General features: G+C 40.0%; 1 protein-coding gene across 1 annotated transcript; it reads left to right on the top strand.

Annotated features, from left to right (window-relative positions):
- The first annotated feature begins 94 nt into the window (after positions 1-94).
- jazf1a (JAZF zinc finger 1a) lies at positions 95-18,713 on the top strand. Its single transcript, XM_053492946.1, has 5 exons — positions 95-228; positions 16,059-16,131; positions 16,969-17,165; positions 17,467-17,636; positions 18,010-18,713. The coding sequence occupies exons 1-5, from the start codon at positions 114-116 to the stop codon at positions 18,154-18,156; spliced, it is 702 nt and encodes a 233-aa protein (XP_053348921.1). The 5' UTR covers positions 95-113; the 3' UTR covers positions 18,157-18,713.
- The last annotated feature ends 49 nt before the right edge of the window (positions 18,714-18,762 follow it).

The raw sequence follows: 18,762 nt of genomic DNA, 5'->3' as shown, positions 1-18,762 counted from the left end.
CTCTTCCTCCTCCTCCAGCTGCTCCCGCGCCGCTGCTTCTCCTCTTCCTCTCCCTCTCCTCTTCCTCCTCTTCCTCCTCTCTCCTCCTCCTCCTCCTCTGCACCGGGCCGGAGATGGCGGGGGTCGCGGCCGCTTCGTTCTTCTCTAACGCCTGCCGGTTTGGGGGCTGCGGGCTGCACTTCGACTCCCTGGCCGAGCTGATCGCACACATCGAGGACAGTCACATCGGTGAGTATACGGCCAGAGCCGCTGTTAGCCTCCGGGAGCTAACACACACACACACACACACACAGCGGAGCGGCGCTCACCGCACTGAGGGACAGACACACAGTGTGTGTGTGTGTGTGTGTGTGTGTGTATGAGGAGACGCTCAGCAGCGCAGTGTTTTCTCCCAGTCTGTTAAAGCGTCTCATAATACAGAGTTCATTTAGTGTGTGTGTGTGTGTGTGTGTACCGAGGCCTGAACCGTAATAAGCTCGGCTGCTTTCAGCTTTGTTTTGCTTGTGTATTTAAGCTGTCTGTCGCCGCTGTACACACACACACACACACACACACGCGCACACACACACACACACACACATACATACATACAGACACACACACACACACACACACACACACACGTACATACACACACACATACACATACATACAGACACACACACAGACACACACATACATACAGACACACACACACACATACATACATACAGACACACACACACACACATACATACATACAGACACACACACACATACATACATACAGACACACACACACATACATACAGACACACACACACACACACATACATACAGACACACACACACACATACATACATACAGACACACACACACATACATACAGACACACACACACATACATACATACAGACACACACACACATACATACAGACACACACACACACACACACATACAGACACACACACATACAGACACACACACATACATACATACATACATACATACAGACACACACACACATACATACAGACACACAGACACACACACACACATACATACAGACACACACACAGACACACACACATACATACAGACACACACACACACATACATACATACATACAGACACACACACACGTACATACAGACACACACAAACACACACACACACACATACAGACATACAGACACACACACACATACATACATACATACATACAGACACACACACACACACACACACACACATACAGACACACACACACATATACATACAGATAGACACACACACACACATACACATACATACAGACACACACATACATATATACAAACACACACACACACACACACACACACACATACATACATACATACATACATACAGACACACACACACACAGACACACACATACATACAGACACACACACACACAGACACACACATACATACAGACACACACACACAGACACACACATACATACAGACACACACACACACATACATACAGACACACACACACACACACACACACACATACATACATACAGACACACACACATACAGACACACACACACATACATAGAGACACACATACATACATACAGACACACACACACATACATACAGACACACACACATACATATACACACACATACATACACACATACACAGTGGTGTCAAAAGTATTTACATTCATTACTTGAGTAGAAGTATAGATATTAGGGTTTAAAAAGAATTCTTTAGAAGTTGAAGTATCAACTCAAGCTTTTTACTCAAGTAAAAGTGTAAAAGTACTGGCTTCAAAACTACAAAAAAGTATAAAAGTAAATAGTAACATGAGGGGGGGAAAAAGCATTAAGGATAAAAGCTTAGGCTGTGCCACGGGCCTATATACTGCACTAATACCTCATAAAAAAAAATAAAAAATGTGTTGTTGTTTTGTTGTATTTTTTAACGGGCGTAGTGATTTGGGATACTGTATATGGCAATTGAAAAAGAATGGATTTTAGTACAATGCAAATACATTAAAGAACCATATATGTGTACTACTGAGCATTAACATGTTTTATGGAAAAGAAGATATGATAACTAGTTGCCTATAAGTATTTTAATGGTGCAAAAACTCAAACTTCAGAGGCATGTCATCAGTAACCTTTATTGGAATGTAAATGTACATCCAAGCTTAGCTGCAGGAATCTGTGAGGGCAACATACAAGAAAATTTGTGTACCCAGGGCAGGCTTAGTAACAATTACCCTTGTATGGTTGTCTACAATAAACATTAGTGCTCTCAGAATGAATGATTTAAAAAAAAAAATTATATATATGTAAAAAATTTTCGAATCTTGAGTCTCTATCACGGACATCTTCGTCATCACAACCTTATCAACCGAAAATGCTATTTTATTCAAACGTCCTTGCTGGAGTGTGTGACATGACGTCATGTCCAGGTGCGATGGATCGCTTACCAACCAATAGGGATGGTATGTTTATACTTCTTATTCAACCACAATCAAATTCGCTCCATCCAGATGGCGCGATTTTTTCAGATGTTTTTTTTGTTTGTTTTTTAAATGACAAGCTGAAATAAAATAGGAGTAACGAGACTATTTTTAAAATGTAAGGAGTAGAAAGTACAGATAATTGCGTGAAAATGTAAGGAGTAGAAGTAAAAAGTCAGCTGAAAAATAATTACTCCAGTATAGTATAGATACCCAAAATTTCAACTTAAGTAAGGTAACGTAGTATTTGTACTTCGTTACTTGAAACCTCTGCACACACACACATACATACATACACACACACACTTATACACAAACATACATACACACACTGACACACACATATACACAAACATACATACACACACACACACACACACACACACATACATACATGCGCATATGTTAATGACACGATCCCAGCCTAGGTGTCTCGGAGCTCACTGCAGTCCTTTCCCGTGAACATTCAGTACACACAGTCATTCACCAACACCACTGGGAGTTATTGCCACGCCCCATACAGTTGTGACTTTACTCCAAGACATTTCCACATGTTTGTTAACGACATTGAAGGTTCTTGGAGGCCAGCCTTAAGATAATAGTGAGGATTAGATCACAGTTATAGAGAGGGTTTGATTACATTTATAGAGAGGGTTTGATTACATTTATAGTGAGGAATAGATAATACAGAGGGTAAGAGTGTGATTATAGTAAGGATTAGATTACAGTGACATTAGATATTGGTTATAGAGAGAGGTAGATTATAGTTATTGTGACATTAGATCATACTGATGGTAAGATTATGGTTATAGCGAGGATTTGATGACAGTTATGGTTCTAGATAGTGTTAGATTACAGTTATAGTAAAGAGTTAGATTACAGTTATAATTTAGTAAAGGGTTAGATTATGGTTATAGTAAAGGGTAGATTATAGTTATGATTATAATGAGGGGTAGATCAGGGCTATAGTAAGGGGTAGATTATAGTTATGGCTATAGAAAGGGGATAGTTTTCGGTGCAGCGGTACCGGGCTTGGCGTGCTTTGTGTTTCGGGCTGGAGGTCGTCTACAGTCAGTGACAGCGGACAGATTTTTCCTTCTCTATGTCCTTTAATCCAGCCACTTTCACCTCCTGCTTGTTTCCTTTATCTTGATGAAATGTGACGTCAGGACATTTGATGTACAGTTTGTATGGTGTGTGTGGTTATCGCTGTGCTGCAGGGTCGCATGATGTGCGAATGCTCTCAGCAGAATTCATTCTGAACTCGTCAGAATCAGACCACAGCATCAGTTTAGTTACTGTTTCCCTGTTTGTATAAACACACAGGAATGTTGTATGACGTCAGGCTTTCCTTCTGTCTTTCACTGCATGGTGTTTAAATTGTGTTTACTGTGTGTGTGTGTGTGTGTGTGTGTGTGTGTGTGTGTGTGTGTGTGAGTGTGTGTGGGAGAAGCACATGTACTCACATGTCCAGGACTTAATCTGCAGATCTCTCCTGGTTATTGTTATTGCCTGAACAGGTAACAGGTGAGCTCATGCAGACTGAGGCAGCAGTGTGTGTGCGTGTGTGTATTTGTGTATGCGTGTATGTGTGTGTGTGCTGATATTTTACAAAAAACACCTTCATTCATTCACGGTGATTAATGAAATCCAAAATAAGCACACACACACACACACACACACACACACACACACACACACACACACACACACACAAATGCATTTTGGACATATTCGGACTACGAAGTTATTGTCATATCAGCTTCGGAGGAAACGCGTGATAGTCTTCGGCCCTCCCAACTGAGTGGTAGTAGTAGCCTTAATGTGGAAGCCCCCTAGTGACGTCTATACACTAAAGACTAAATGGAGCTGAAAAAAAAAACTAGACTGTGCAGAGCAGGAGCTCCTCCAGGACAAGACTGAGGATCGTCTGCCTCAGGGAACATCTGTGTCCTGTAGACGACGTCTCAGGCACGTTTCTGTTCTCTGTGTCGTGGTGATTTATAATTGTCTCCTGTTGCCTTTTTGCTCTGGTTCCGCAAAGTCACCTTTGCCACAGTCGCCTCTGATCTGCTCATTATGGATAAATTTTTCCTTTTGTAGCACACACATCGAATTGCTGATAGTTTACAGACTTTTTTACTTTTGTGATTTTAAATTTTTTAAAAAATGTTCATCGTTGTGCCTTTTTTGCAGATATTTTTAATATTTTTACACATTTACAGTATTTGTTAAAATGCCTTTAGTTGTATAATATATACAAACTGTATAGGGTGACTAGATTTACAACAAAAATATCACGACAGTTGTTGTCAAATAGTAAACCTAAAAAAGAAAAATCTTAAAATTTTGAATTTCCAAGTATTTCACTCAGTGTCCTACTGTAAAAAGGGATCCTCAGGGTAATAATTTTTCCAAATTGTGTGTACAGCACCAGTATGGACACAGGTTTGGACTTATTCGGTACATTTCAGAAAAATACTGTATTATTTTCCAAACTGTAAAACAATACATAGCATCAGGAAATTAAGAAACAAAAAAGGTAAGTTGTTATTTTAAGTTGTAATTTTATAATCCGATAATCCTGTACGCTAGCTTGGCTGCTTCTCTTTTTCCACACATGACACGATCCATACATATTCATTAAAAAGAGAAATATATTACAAATTGTGATGCGTATGTCGTATCATAAAAATATAAGTCCCTGCACATTAAAATCAACAATCAATCAATATTTTCTGTCTCAAAACCAAACTAGCTAATGTTCATTTCTTCGTCACCCCTAGCGATACGGTGTTTCATGTAACCGGAGGTTCCTAAATTTCAAGTGATTCGCTCCATCGCTGACGCCGCTGTAGATCCTGAGGCTGCTGACGTTCTGATGTCTCTCTCTCTCTCGCGCTCTCTCGCTCTCTCTCAGACTCAGACAATCTCTAAAGGTACACGAGGCTCACAGTTTAACTCAGCGGAAGCACACCTCACCCTATGTAATGTTGTGTTAAGTACAGTGACTTAATATTCATACCCCTTGACCTTTTACACATTTTGTCATTTGTTTTGTTGTTACAAATACTAACGTAAATGTATTTCATACATTTCTTTTTGTAACTAAAATCTAGTGCAACCATCTGCCCTCAAAAGTCACCTGATTAGTAAATAGAGCCCGTCTGTGTGGGATTTAATCTCAGTATAAATACAGCTGTTCTGTGAAGCCCTCACAGGATTGTTAGAGAACATTAGAGAACAAACAGCCTCATGAAGCCCAAGGAACACACCAGACAAGTCATGGAGAAAGATGTGGAGAAGTTTAAAGCAAAAATATCCCAAGGTTTAAACATCTCACAGAGTGCTTTTCAATACATCATCTGAAAATGGAAAGAGTATGGCAACACTGCAAACCTACCAAGACATGGACGTCTACCCAAACTGGAGAAAAGCATTAATCAGAGCAGCAGCCAAGAGGCCCATGGTAACTCTGGAGCTGCAGAGATCCACAGGTGGAACAATCTGTCCTAAATCTGCCCTTTATAGAAGAGTGACAAATTAAATTACACACGGGTCAACTCTATTTACAGGTGACCTCAGAAGGCAATCGTTTCCACTGGATTCTAGATAGGAGTCTCAGGATTTTGACAACATTTTGAAAACAATTTATCATTTTCCTTCCACTTTACTGTTTTGTGCCACTTTGTGTTGGTTTGTCACATAAAATTTCAATAAAATACATTTACGTTTGTGGGTGTAACGTGACAAAATGTGGAAGGGGTCTGAATACAAGGAACTGTAAATATCCATGTTGATTTCTAAATGTTTCCCGCTGAAACCCGTCACAGCGCCGTTATTATAAACGACACCGTCGCCAAAGGGGGAGGTCTTGAAGTAATTCAGTTGTTAACTTAAAGGTATGACAGGTGCACATTAAAACACCTAGCTGTCTTCTTTTTTTGCTTTTAAACAGCCACCTTCCTTATTTAAATAAATAAGATGTAAATATGTAATAGATGTAAATGAGAATGACTCATTTTTGAAGTAACAATAATCATTTAAATCAACTGAATTCTACTCTAGTTTTTCTAAATGAAATGAATAATAAGCAATAAATAAAATTAAAAAAATAATAAACAATAAATAAATCTTCAGTGATGCACACAAACCTCAGTCCCAAACTTCTGTGCAGTTTATTTAAAAGCCCAGGGTACAGAGAGGTGATGATGTGTACCTTGGAGTTGTACAGTGACTGAAACCACACACACACACACACACACACACACACACACAACTGTAACAGCAGTTTCAGCGGCAGGTCCCTGTCCTGTCTTGTGTTTGTGTGTTTCGTAATCACACGGACAGGTACAGACAGAAACAGGCTAAATAATGGAGACACCTCAGGAGTGAAGCGCCCTGATTACAGTTTTACTTCTTGTCCTTTTCCATTGTGTTGTGTTAGTGCCCTCTTCAGGACAGTCTCACCAAACACGTTCCAATCGTCAATAAACATCAGGGTATTCGGATTATTCACAAAGCTTCTTAAGCCTAAAGGTTGCTCCTAAGAAAATCCTTAGAATTATGACATTTTCTTCGAATTTCCCCTTAAATTTAGGACTAAATCTAAATGAAGATAAAAATTATTCACGAAACATCTTATTCCTAAAAACAACTCCTAAGTTGAAAATTGTTAAGAGTAGAGAGGAGGACTTTTAAGAGGCTTAAGAGTTTCTATAGCTGAGGACAAAATGGCAGAAAGAAGAAATATTCTCCAAACACTAAACATAAAGCTCAAAGTAAACACTGCTTTTCTGTCCAGTTTGGTTCTCTTGTTGTTTTACTTTCCATCTCTCTTGGATTGTTGACTACATACCATCCAAAACTGCGACTTAAACAGACTGTCCTGCAATCATGTAAACTGGTTAAAGCTGAGCCACATTGTTCTCATCAATCTGAAACATATTACAAGTAATAAAATTAGTATGGTAAATAAATGTAGGAGCTTACATATAGTAACCCCTGTGTGGAAATTGGTTGCTTTAAAAGTAGACACATTTTCAACATTTGGCTGTTTAATTGTCTTTAAGATATTTAGCCTATAACAAAAATTTTGCATAAAGTAGCCTGTAATCATGATTGTACAATTTCTTTAAATAGAAACATTCTACGTCACAAACAACTTGCCCGCCCACGTTCTACGTCACAAACAACTTGCCTGCCATCTTACAATTAACGTATCCACACTCTTGTTAATGTGACAGAGCATTCTTGCCGGGTTCACTTAAACACTTTGTAATAAAAAAACAATAAAAACGAGAGCACACAATCTTTTTTAAATGTTTATTCTCCACCATTCACCAAAACTGAACTCTAACACTTGCAAAGTGCATGCCCCATCTACGGCAAGCCATGAGGGGAAAAAATGCCTGAAAAAGGCATTGACTGAAAAAGAGTAAGGGCACGGAGCATGCGCACTTCGCATACACACGAAGAGTAGGGGAACGAGGCATGCGCACTTCGCGCATCACACACACTCACACAAAGAGTAAAGGCACGGGAAAATGCATGAGTAGTAATGGTGGACCAGTGCTGCCGTTATTTGTTTGGATGAGAAAAGGAGAGATTGTTGTGGATCATTTTCTTTCAAAGATTTTTTAACCGGATTATCTTTGACTAGACATATTCCCCAGACTTCTTACCCTCTGTCATCGGCCTCCCGGACTTCATTAACCCTGGTGAGACTGAACCATACTCAGTATACTCCTCTAACACACATACAATAAACACGGACTTCTGACATTTTCCACTCACTCGCGTTCACGCAAACATACAGTTTATTATATGTAGTTTGTAAATGTTGTTTATATCTTTGTTTGGTTGTTGTGCACCTTTTTCATTTACTTAATTTAGTTTTGTATAATACACGTTTGCTTTATGTACTTGTTTGTGTTTGTCCTTTTTGCTCACCGGCCTTTTAACGCAACACTGACACAAAGATAAAAGACCTCTCGATTTTTGTAGCCACAGTTAATATAAAATTAGCTGGTCGTTACACGGTAAAACCGACGCCATCTTTTCTATGTATTGACGGGTCTCCAGAGCCGTCGTTCAGTTAGGCCTTGTTCACACGAGCGTTAAAATAGAGGGTTTTTTTTTTTGCGTTCGTAGCGTCCGGTGAGCGCGGATCAAGCGGCGAGTGTTTTCTACACATAGGAGTCAATGAGAGTGTTCACACGGGCTTTGGGACATGCGTTTGTGCGCGTTTATACGGCATTAAAAAAAACGTTGCATGCAGCTTTTTCTTGGCGTTCAAAACCCAACAAACCCAAGGAATCCGCTTCTAGTTTGTTTTCTTCGCGTTCATTTTACGCTTCGGAGGCCCGGATATATGACCCCATGATCCTATATGCTATACATAGGGAAATGCAAAAAAGGGCAAAATAAAAAAAAATTAATGGTTGAAAAACTTACGCGGAAATTTTTGCATTTCTTCATATACCACAAAAAAACCTTCCTTTAATCCGACTTTGTGCTGTCAGAGAGTGAACCCGGTAGCGGCGGGCTTTTATATCCAGTTCCCGACACACTGCCCCCACAAGTTAACACACAAACTACAATTTGGGCTGCAGGCTGACGTTAGACAGAGACAAACGAATGCCGGTGTAGATGTCAATCAAGCACCACTAAAAAACGCAACATAAACGTCTAGGACGTTCAGAGCAAGTTCGTTTATCCAAAAACTTAACGCCCGTGTGAACAAGGCCTTATGGTCATGGGCATTTCGTTTTCCGACACACGCTGTAGCGGTAAACCAGTCATAAATTGCCCGCCATCTGACCAATCACAGCAGTGAGGGTTAATGGAAAGGAGGGGTTTAGACAGACTGGATCTTCAAACTGCTTCACACGAGTCGTTTTTGAATCATTTAGAAATGGGGTCAAATTAAATCTATTTTTGGAGAAAACTAAAGTGTTTTTTTGACCTTGCATACATGTAAACCTGTTTTAAGAGTAATAAGCAATATTAGCAACCTTTAAAATGGCATAATTAGGGCACTTTAAGATCTTATTTGGTTAATTATTTTGTTATTTTTGATAATTTTGTTGATTGTTAATCATTAAACAGTTGCTTTGAGAAGTTTCCTAAATCACTTTTAGTCTAGGTCTCCCAGCTAGGACTTTTTAACCTAAGCTAAGAGCCCTCTAAGAAGCTTTGTGAATACGGGCCCTGAACATTAAAGTAAGAAGTATGACTGAAAGTGGGTGTGGCATGTAGGAGTGTCGTTTCCCTACGGTATTTGGTCTTTAAGACTAGGCTTATTTTGTTGATTGTTAATCATTAAACAGTTTATATATGCTGTTCCTCTTTTTTTTGCCTAAACCTCAGACACAAGCGCTCGAGGTCTGAAAATGCCAAGAAATTCCCCGTATACGTCACATGACTGCGATGTGGGTTTGTGCAGATTTTCCGCATTGTTTAGTGACTATACACTCCCGAACAAAATCTTAAGGGAAGCATTTCAGGTATTCACATTCTGCGCTGGTGGATCGTTACCAGGCTGTAAGAGCTGCTACAAAATGTCAAAAGAAAAAAAAGAAGCAAAGGACAAAAAAATAGATTGACAATTTATTGAAAACTGCATTTAAATTTAAACAGGCTGTTCATCAAATGTTTAAGACCGTGGCACAAAAATACCCAAAACAAAACTAAAAGTATCAAAAAAGGACTCAGTAGTGATTAGCGCCATCATTCTTTTTGATAATGGCAAACACTAATTTTATTAAAAATAAAATGAAGATGGCTTTATGAAGGTCATCCACAGTCTGGAACTCACGTCTGTTTTTGTAAACTTCCCTTGCCATCCATCCCCAAACATTCTCAAGAGGATTTAGAACACGCAGGATGATCCAGAAGTGCAACATTATTGTCCTGGAAAGAGTTCTTCATCAGGCGGGCATTGTAAACTGGAGCATTGTCCTGTTAAAAGACCCAGTCACTACCACACAGACTTGGGCCCTCAGTCAAAAGTGATGCCTGCTGCAACATGTCCACATGGCCAGCCGCTGTGTAACGGCCCTCCACAACCTGAAACTCCATTTTTCCAATGAAAGAAAAACCACCCCAGATCATGATGGAGCCTCCTTCACTGTGCTGCTTAGAAAACATCTCCAGTGGGATCTCCTTGTCATGACAGTATCATTGGAAGCTATCAGGACAATCCAGATTAAATTTTTTCTCGTTCGAGAATAAAACTCTTATCTTTCAATGTCTATTCAAGCCCTTCTCTGACAGATGCCGTCTTATGGTTATTAGGCTGCAGTCAGCATCAGTAAGGGCCTTAATTTGGGTCAACTATCTGCCTGTGTCTTCACGGACAGCCAGTCAGATTCTCTGGCTCAGTGCAGGTGAAATTTGTTTAGTTTTCCCAGTTATTTTTTTTTTTTGTCCCATAACTCTCTGGATTTTTTAAGAAATGTCCAACCTCTGCAGCAATGGTGCGTAGCGAGAGTCCTGGATTTTGATTACCAGTCTCTCACAGTCTCTTATGTCCTTTACACATGGCTCAATTGCTATGATGATGATGGTAATGATGATCATGATGGTGATAATAATTGTGGTGGTGATAATGATGTTGGTGATAGTGATAGTCGTGATGGTGATGATGATGGTCGTGATGGTGATGATGATGGTCGTGATGGTGATGATGATGGTCGTGATGGTGATGATGATGGTCGTGATGGTGATGATGATGGTCGTGATGATGGCAGTAGTGATGATCATGATGGTGATGATGGCAGCAGTGGTGGTGATGATGGTGATGATGATGATGGTGGTAATGTTCGTGATGGTGACCGTGATGGTGGTGATGATGGCGGTAGTGATGATCATGAGGGTGATCATTTTGGTAATGATGATGCTGATCGTGGTGGTGATTTATTGAGATCCCTTAAATCTGTATAATCTGTGGAGGAGATTTTTTCCCCTCCTTTACTCTATTTTAAGCTCCAGCTCCTTTTACAAACACCTCACTTCCTCACTGTCACCAGCCTTAAGCCTCTTCTTCTTATTAAATACACCTGTGGTTTATTATTCAGGTAAAAAAAATTTATTTAAGGTTTAATCACTAGAACAGATAAAAAATTTGCATAAAATGAGAACTAGCGCCATGCAGTGGCTGTGGCGGGGAGTACACCTGAAAGGCGCAGGAACTTTTTCCAGGTGATGCTAAAGAGCACTTTTATTTGCTTTGTCTAAAAGCCGTGCTACCAGACTGTGTCTAGACAGGCTGCTGTTTGGTGAAGAGCGTCTGTCTGCAGTCTGTTATTGTCACCTGTGCCAGGTTCATACTGAAGTCACCTCAACGCTGTTTGATATTAAATAATAACCTTACCTTAAAATCTAAATAACAATTTTAGATTAAAAAAAAAAAACATTTTTATTATTTATAGAGTCATTTCAGGAGTGCAGACTTATAGTTATTATAGCACATATTATTATTATTATTATTAATATTATTATTATTATTTAGCGCAAAGTAAAAAATCGCAAGACTTCTGAAATCTTCTGCGTCACCTTCACTCATCGACTAATAGTTTATGAGTTTAACCATGCGTCCAAATTAATATTCAGAATCTTTTTGAAGTACTGGTTATACTGTGTGGGTGGTTGGGTGTTACGCTTTTATAGGCCAATTAGTGAGATCCAGTGGAAATTCCCTCATACCAGCCTGCCATGTGTGTACATGCTTGTACGTGCATGTGTGCGCGTGTGTATGTGCGCGCGCGTGTGTGTAGGCTTATTTTTCTCTGTTTAGCATGTGTGTGTTCCATGTGTGTGTGTGTTTTTGCAGCTTCCTGTGGGAGTGTGTTGTGTCCCGCTGTGTGGTGGAAACTAGAATCAGAGCCGGCTTTGTGGCATAGGCATATTCCACGTCGTTGTCCAGCTGCACCACAAGGTGGCGTATTTGTCCTCCAGTAGTTGGCAGTGAACACACTCTGCTGTAAACTCTCAGTAGCAGTCAGGCGTTTCTCTGTCACTCACACCCACTGCACCCTGGTACAAGTTTTCCTGCTTTTACTGAATCATTTGTCGTAAACACTGCGCTTTAATACCAGCGATGACATCATGGACCCCTTTGGTGTGTGTTACCTGACTGCAGAAACACCTGAGTGACAAATCCGTAACCCCTGAGGAATCTACAGAGGCTTTTATCAAGGATTGGGATGCATGTTAATTAAAATGTTCTTAAAACGGTGTGTCTTTGCTGGGTGTCCTGTCAGTGTGTGGACAGTGCGTCCAGTGATAACACTCACACTGCCCCCTGCTGCTCTCTGAACATCTACAGTGCAGGAGGAACTGACAGGACAGGTAATGACAGGGTTGCCAGATTGGGTGAGTTTAATACACTCAGCAGCCGCTAAGATCTTGTTTTGGAATGAACTGAGCAGTGCAGACGTTTCTGGACTAGTTTTTTTTTTTTTTTTTTTTTTTTTTTCCGTTTCTGGACTAGTTTTATTTGTGGTGTGTGCGTGTGGGTGGTTTAAAGGTGTATCTGTGAACGCTGATGAATGATATTTACTTGGAGCACAGGTAAGAGTTGGTGTAAAACTGGGTGACTGAATGCAGTCGAGTCTAAGCTGTAGATCACAGGGTTACTCTTACCACTGCTGGGCCCCTGAGCACGGCCCCTAACCCTCTCTGCTCCTGGCGCACTGTATGCTGAGCCTGTTCTCTGGCACCAGCTTCCTGAAAATGTGGAACTGGTTAAAAGAATAATAACTTCACTGTGCTGTAAGGTGAGATCTTTTTTTTTCCACATTAATGCTGCACTCTCTGTAGAAGACACATTTATGTAAACTCAACTTTGTTTAGAAACTGGAAGTAAACCAATATTTAGTTATAAACAAATAAAAAGAAATATTCCGTTTTGAGATAATTTTCCTAATTCAGGGTTAATGGGTCTAATCCTAGCATAGATTATGTAACCCCAAACCCTTTACCCTAAGTCATAACCCTTACTCCAAACTCTGGTTCTCAAAGTGTGTGTGTAATCCTCATTAGTGGGGATTACAGACATGACAGCATGGGGCGCAATGAACGGGAGGGAATTAGTGGAAAATAATAGGAAAGAACCTATTCTAATTCATGCTTTTATTTATTGACAATAAAGATCGGACACTCGAAACTAAACAATCACACGCAAAGAAATGGATCATTATTACAAGTAAATTAAAATAACATCAGAGAAAAAGTGGAACCAAAGTGCAACAATAACGGTTTAACATCGGCATGTTAATTGCAGAGGAACAATATATAAGGAAACATTCGGTATTATATATGTAATTTCATTTATCCCAATGTGTATGATGATGTTTCTGTATTTTTGTTGAATATTACTATTTTATCAGAATAATCAAAATATCAGGCAGTACTAGTCTGGCATTTCTAGCAAAAGAATAAGAAATCAGGAAGGGGGCAAATAGTTTTTCACACCACTGTACATGCACTTTAAAACATCTTGTTTTATTATGGGAAAGTTCCACATGTTACCACGTGGGGACAGTCACTGCACACAAACTGCAGCCGGATACACACTTATTCAGGTATGTACACAAATGCATTCTCTCTCTCTCTTACACACACACACACACACACACACACACGATTTAGGATTGTTTGAAACTGTGCCTGGTTTGCCCCAGGCAGTGGATCTTGCCTACTGTCTCGATTTTGGTGAAAGTGTGTGTTTAAGTGTGTGCGCACCCGCGTGTGTGATGAAAATTTAAAGCAAGTTTTTCCTTGTTTTCTTTTGTTCAGACGTGTGAAGAAACATCCTTATCCTGTGTAACTAACTGTAGGTGTATAGTTTTCAGTTTTATTTGTACAGAACTTTTACCAACGGACATTCTCACAAAGCAGCTTCATGGGAACAAAAATCCTAGGTATTAATTTTGAATAGTATATATACACTCACTCAGCAAAAAAAGAAACATCCTCTGACTTTCAACTGTTTTTACTTTCAGTAAACTTAATGTGTAAATATTTGTATGAACACTAAAAGAGTCAACACCATAAGACATAAACTAAAAATGTTTCACAATGTGGCCCTGAATGAAGGGAGGCTCAAAATTAAAAGTACCAGTCAGTATCTGGTGTGGCCACCAGCTGCTTGAACTACTGCAGTGCATCTCCTCCTCATGGACTGCCTGGGCATCTTTCTTTGGGTGATTTTCACAGTCGGTAGACAAGTCTCTTTAGTGTCCTGCGTTTTTAGAACTGTGACCTTAAATGTCTACTTTCTGTAAGCTGTTAAGGTCTTAACGACCATTCCACAGGTGCATGTTAATTAATTGATTATGGTTAATTGAACATGCATGGAAAACATTGTTTAAACCTTTTACAATGAAGATCTGTAAAGTTATTTGTATTTTTACAACATTATTGTTGAAATACACAGTCCTGAAAAAGGGACGTTTCTTTTTTTGCTGAGTATATATATATATATATATATATATATATATATATACTATTTTTTTTTTTAGCTTTATCAGTTTGTCCCTAATGAGCAGCCAGAGGTGCTAACGGAAAAAACTCCCTGAGACAACGTGAGAAAGAAACCTTGAAACCTAACTCAGACTAACTATGACATCATAACTAAAAGGGAGAGCCAGAAGGAAACACAGACATGAGGGGGAACTGGGATGTAAATCGACCAATCACCTCACCGTCAACAAACCTGAGTGATCAATGAGAGTGGGGAAGACAGCATCTAAACATACCAGTTCACCATAATACTCTACGTCCATGAGTCCCCCAGATCTGCTCCTTTACCTAAGGCTAATCTATTTATAAAAATGCTTGGCTAAATAAATAGGTTTTTAGCCTGGACCTAAAAACACTGAGTCTGAATCCCGAACACTATTTGGAAGACTATTCCATAACTTTGGGACTGTGCAGCCTGCATCCTTTGATTAAGGTAGGCGTGGCGGATTGTAAGACAGTAGCAGTTCCATTGAGAGACTGCGGCACGAGACCATTTAGTGCTTCATAAAGTAGTGTTTTAAAGTTAATGTGAAATTTTACTGGTAGCCAATGCAGTGTGGATAAGATAGAGGTGATGTGCTCGTATCTTCTTTTTCTTCTTGATGATATAATTATATTTTTTACATTATGGCTTCTGGAAGCGCACACACAGCTCGCCATACAGATTTTAATCAAATTTGCCTCACTGGTCTCAGCTACTGTTATAACTATTTTTGATGATTGTTTAGAGATACATATGCAAGAATACCGCTACAACACACCAGAGCGTGTGTGTTTACATTTCTGCTATTGTAATTTTTTTTATCCATGTTTTGTCATCTTCTGTATAACATCATGAGACTGACTCAAACAAAACTTTCTTCTCAGACTTTTGAGTTGCTTGATGTATTGTTATCAACTTTCGCATCTCCATGGGGACTGAGTGTGGATGGTCCCAGTGACGTCTGATCTTTCTTTGTTACTGAAGAGCTGGGTCCAAAAGGTGCTTGGCCCCTGCTGCTTGCAGTTTTAATTATTTTTATTATTTGTGTTACAGATACAGATCCTCGAGTGCTGGAGAAACAGGAGCTGCAGCAGCCCACGTACGTCGCCCTGAGCTACATCAACAGGTGTGTTCGTGTGTGATGACGTTAGTATATTTGTAATCCATAACTTAGTAGTTATCTACACTGGTAATCAATCTATCAGTGTTGTATATAAAGATATATGTATAACAATTCTGAAGCTTCGAATGTTCTCGGGAGCTCAGTGAGCTTCATTATAGTGTAACATAGTTTGGCGCCTCCAGCACTCATCCTGTAGCTGGATGTATGGAGTGACCAAGAACCCAATGTAACATCTTCAATGGAGAGGAGAGAACCTGAAGGAAGGAGGAGCATCAAATGGATCCTAGTGAGACGCGAGAGAAGCCACTCGAGAGAAGACTTGTGCACATCGACTGGCTAATACACCTTATAGTGTAGTGTGGTGGTGAAAAAACCTACTCCAGTTCACATGACGTCAGACTGGAGTAAAAGGTTGTTCATGACAAGAACACTAAGCGTACAGCCAAGTCCAGGCTGCATTGAGTTTCTGAATGTTCCTGAGTGATCCAGGAACATCTCAGCAGACCTGAAGCCCTATCTGTGGAGAGAGCTGAAGATTCAGCTTACAGACGCTCCGCATCCAATCTGATCAAACTTTAGAGGAGTGAGAGAAACTGCACAAATCCAGGAGTGTAGAGCTTGTAGAGACTTAGCTAAGAAGACTTGAAGCTGGAACTGCTGCTAAAGAGCTTCTACAGAGAACCGAGGAAAGGCTCAGAACATGCACAGAGACAAATTAATTTGCCATAATGGGTCACTGTGTGTACACAAAAAACAAGTTTAAAATTAAGTATATAACAGTTGGTTGTGCAATGTAGTAAATGTGTGTGTGTGTGTGTGTGTGTGTGTGTGTGTGTGTAGATTCACGACGGAAGCAGCACGCAGGGAGCAGGAGAACCAGAAGAAAAAGGTGCAGCCGAAACTGGCGCTTTCAGTCACTGGTACTGTCTCCCGTAACAACATGTCCACCCCCCCTCGTCACAGTAACGGCAGCTTGACCCCGCCCGTGACTCCACCCATCACCCCTTCATCTTCCTTTCGCAGCAGCACACCAACAGGTCAGTGTGTGTGTGTGCGAGATGGATTTTTATGTAGTCAGGTGCAGAATTACTGGCACCGTTGGTAAAGATCACAACTGAATTATAGGATACGGGGGTTTAGGGTATGGGGTACAGGAAATTGGGCTATAAATATGGGATATAGGGGACTGGGCACAGGATATGATGTACATGAGACAGGTGTATAGTGTATGGGGTATAGAAAGCGGGGGTGTGGGGTTCATGTATATAGCGTACAGGGGTATAGAGTACATTGTATAGAATAATATGGAAGTAAACGTTAAGTTGTTCGTCTCCACAGGCAGTGAGTGTGATGAAGAGGAGGTCGAGTATGAAGACTCGGACAGTGACGAGTCGTGGACTACAGAGAGCGCCATCAGCTCCGAGTCCATCCTGAGCTCCATGTGCATGAACGGAGGAGACGAGAAGCCCTTCGCCTGTCCAGTGCCTGGCTGCAAAAAAAGATACAAGGTACAGATACACCGCCATACACATGGCAAAAATAATAAAAATTATTATTATAGTAGTTATAGTTTAATAAATATTTATCTGCAGCGTCCTGCCTTTACACGTTTAGAGAACAGTAAAGAGAGACGCATGTTTGTTTAACGGTAGTTTAGTGGGAGCAAAACTCTCAGCTTCATCTCACTCCTGAGGAACAGGTAATGGTTAACCGCCGCCCCCATCCACAACCATGCCAGCTGTTTGAGTCAGACTACCTTAAAGGCACTGATCATATTAACACCCTGACGTATTTAAGTTTAGTTCGGCGTCAGCATGCTGCTAGTTTCTGTTTTGAACACTTCCTTGGCTGTGACTAACATGCTGTTGTTTCTCATTAAAGAACGTGAACGGTATAAAGTATCACGCTAAGAACGGACACAGGACACAGATCCGCGTGAGGAAGCCCTTCAAGTGCCGCTGTGGGAAAAGCTACAAAACATCTCAAGGGCTTAGACACCACACCATCAACTTCCACCCCCCACTGTGATGACACACACACACACACACACACACACACACACACACACTACTCATACTGCTTTACAACTCATCTGCACACTGAATCACATCAGGTTCCTGTTGGTACCTTTTCTTTTCATGAAAAAAAAATGTATTTTTGTGGGTTTGTAAGTGTGTATGGTTTTGCACAAAATATTCGTATCATTCCTATTTACTTTTACTTTTAACGAGAATGGTTCGTTATTTCATGGCACAATAGATTTTAATCTTTTTTGATTTATAATAAAATACAAAGATAGGTTTTTGACGAGTCTTAGGTGGACGAATTTATATTTTTATTTACCCGCATGTATATAATATCTATAATGAAATATTAGCATGGGCACGTACGGTATTAGTAGCTGTATTTAATATGTTTTTATGAATTTTTACACACACAAGATTTTTAAATAAATCTTCAATACAGTGTGTGCAGAATCTGAAGGAGGCTGAGTGTGTATATTTGAACAGTAGTCCGTCTTTCTGTCTGTTTAGTCCACAAAATATTTACATTTCTTTTTGTATTTAAACCAAAAGTGGGCATGGTCTATACTGTAATTATTATTATTATTATTATTATTATTATTATTATTAT

This window comes from Clarias gariepinus, chromosome 3, assembly GCF_024256425.1.
Source record: "Clarias gariepinus isolate MV-2021 ecotype Netherlands chromosome 3, CGAR_prim_01v2, whole genome shotgun sequence".
NCBI classification, from domain to species: Eukaryota; Metazoa; Chordata; class Actinopteri; order Siluriformes; family Clariidae; genus Clarias; species Clarias gariepinus.
The sequence above is the reverse complement of the archived record's forward strand: the minus strand, read 5'-3'. Positions and strand labels throughout refer to the sequence as shown.

Bases quoted from the DNA above. Each gene is read 5' to 3' on its own strand.
- jazf1a (XM_053492946.1), top strand. From the start codon at position 114: ATGGCGGGGGTCGCGGCCGCTTCGTTCTTCTCTAACGCCTGCCGGTTT. The intron at 16,132-16,968 runs GTGTGTTCGTGT...GTGTGTGTGTAG, and splicing joins GCCCTGAGCTACATCAACAG to ATTCACGACGGAAGCAGCAC. The intron at 17,166-17,466 runs GTCAGTGTGTGT...TCGTCTCCACAG, and splicing joins TCGCAGCAGCACACCAACAG to GCAGTGAGTGTGATGAAGAG.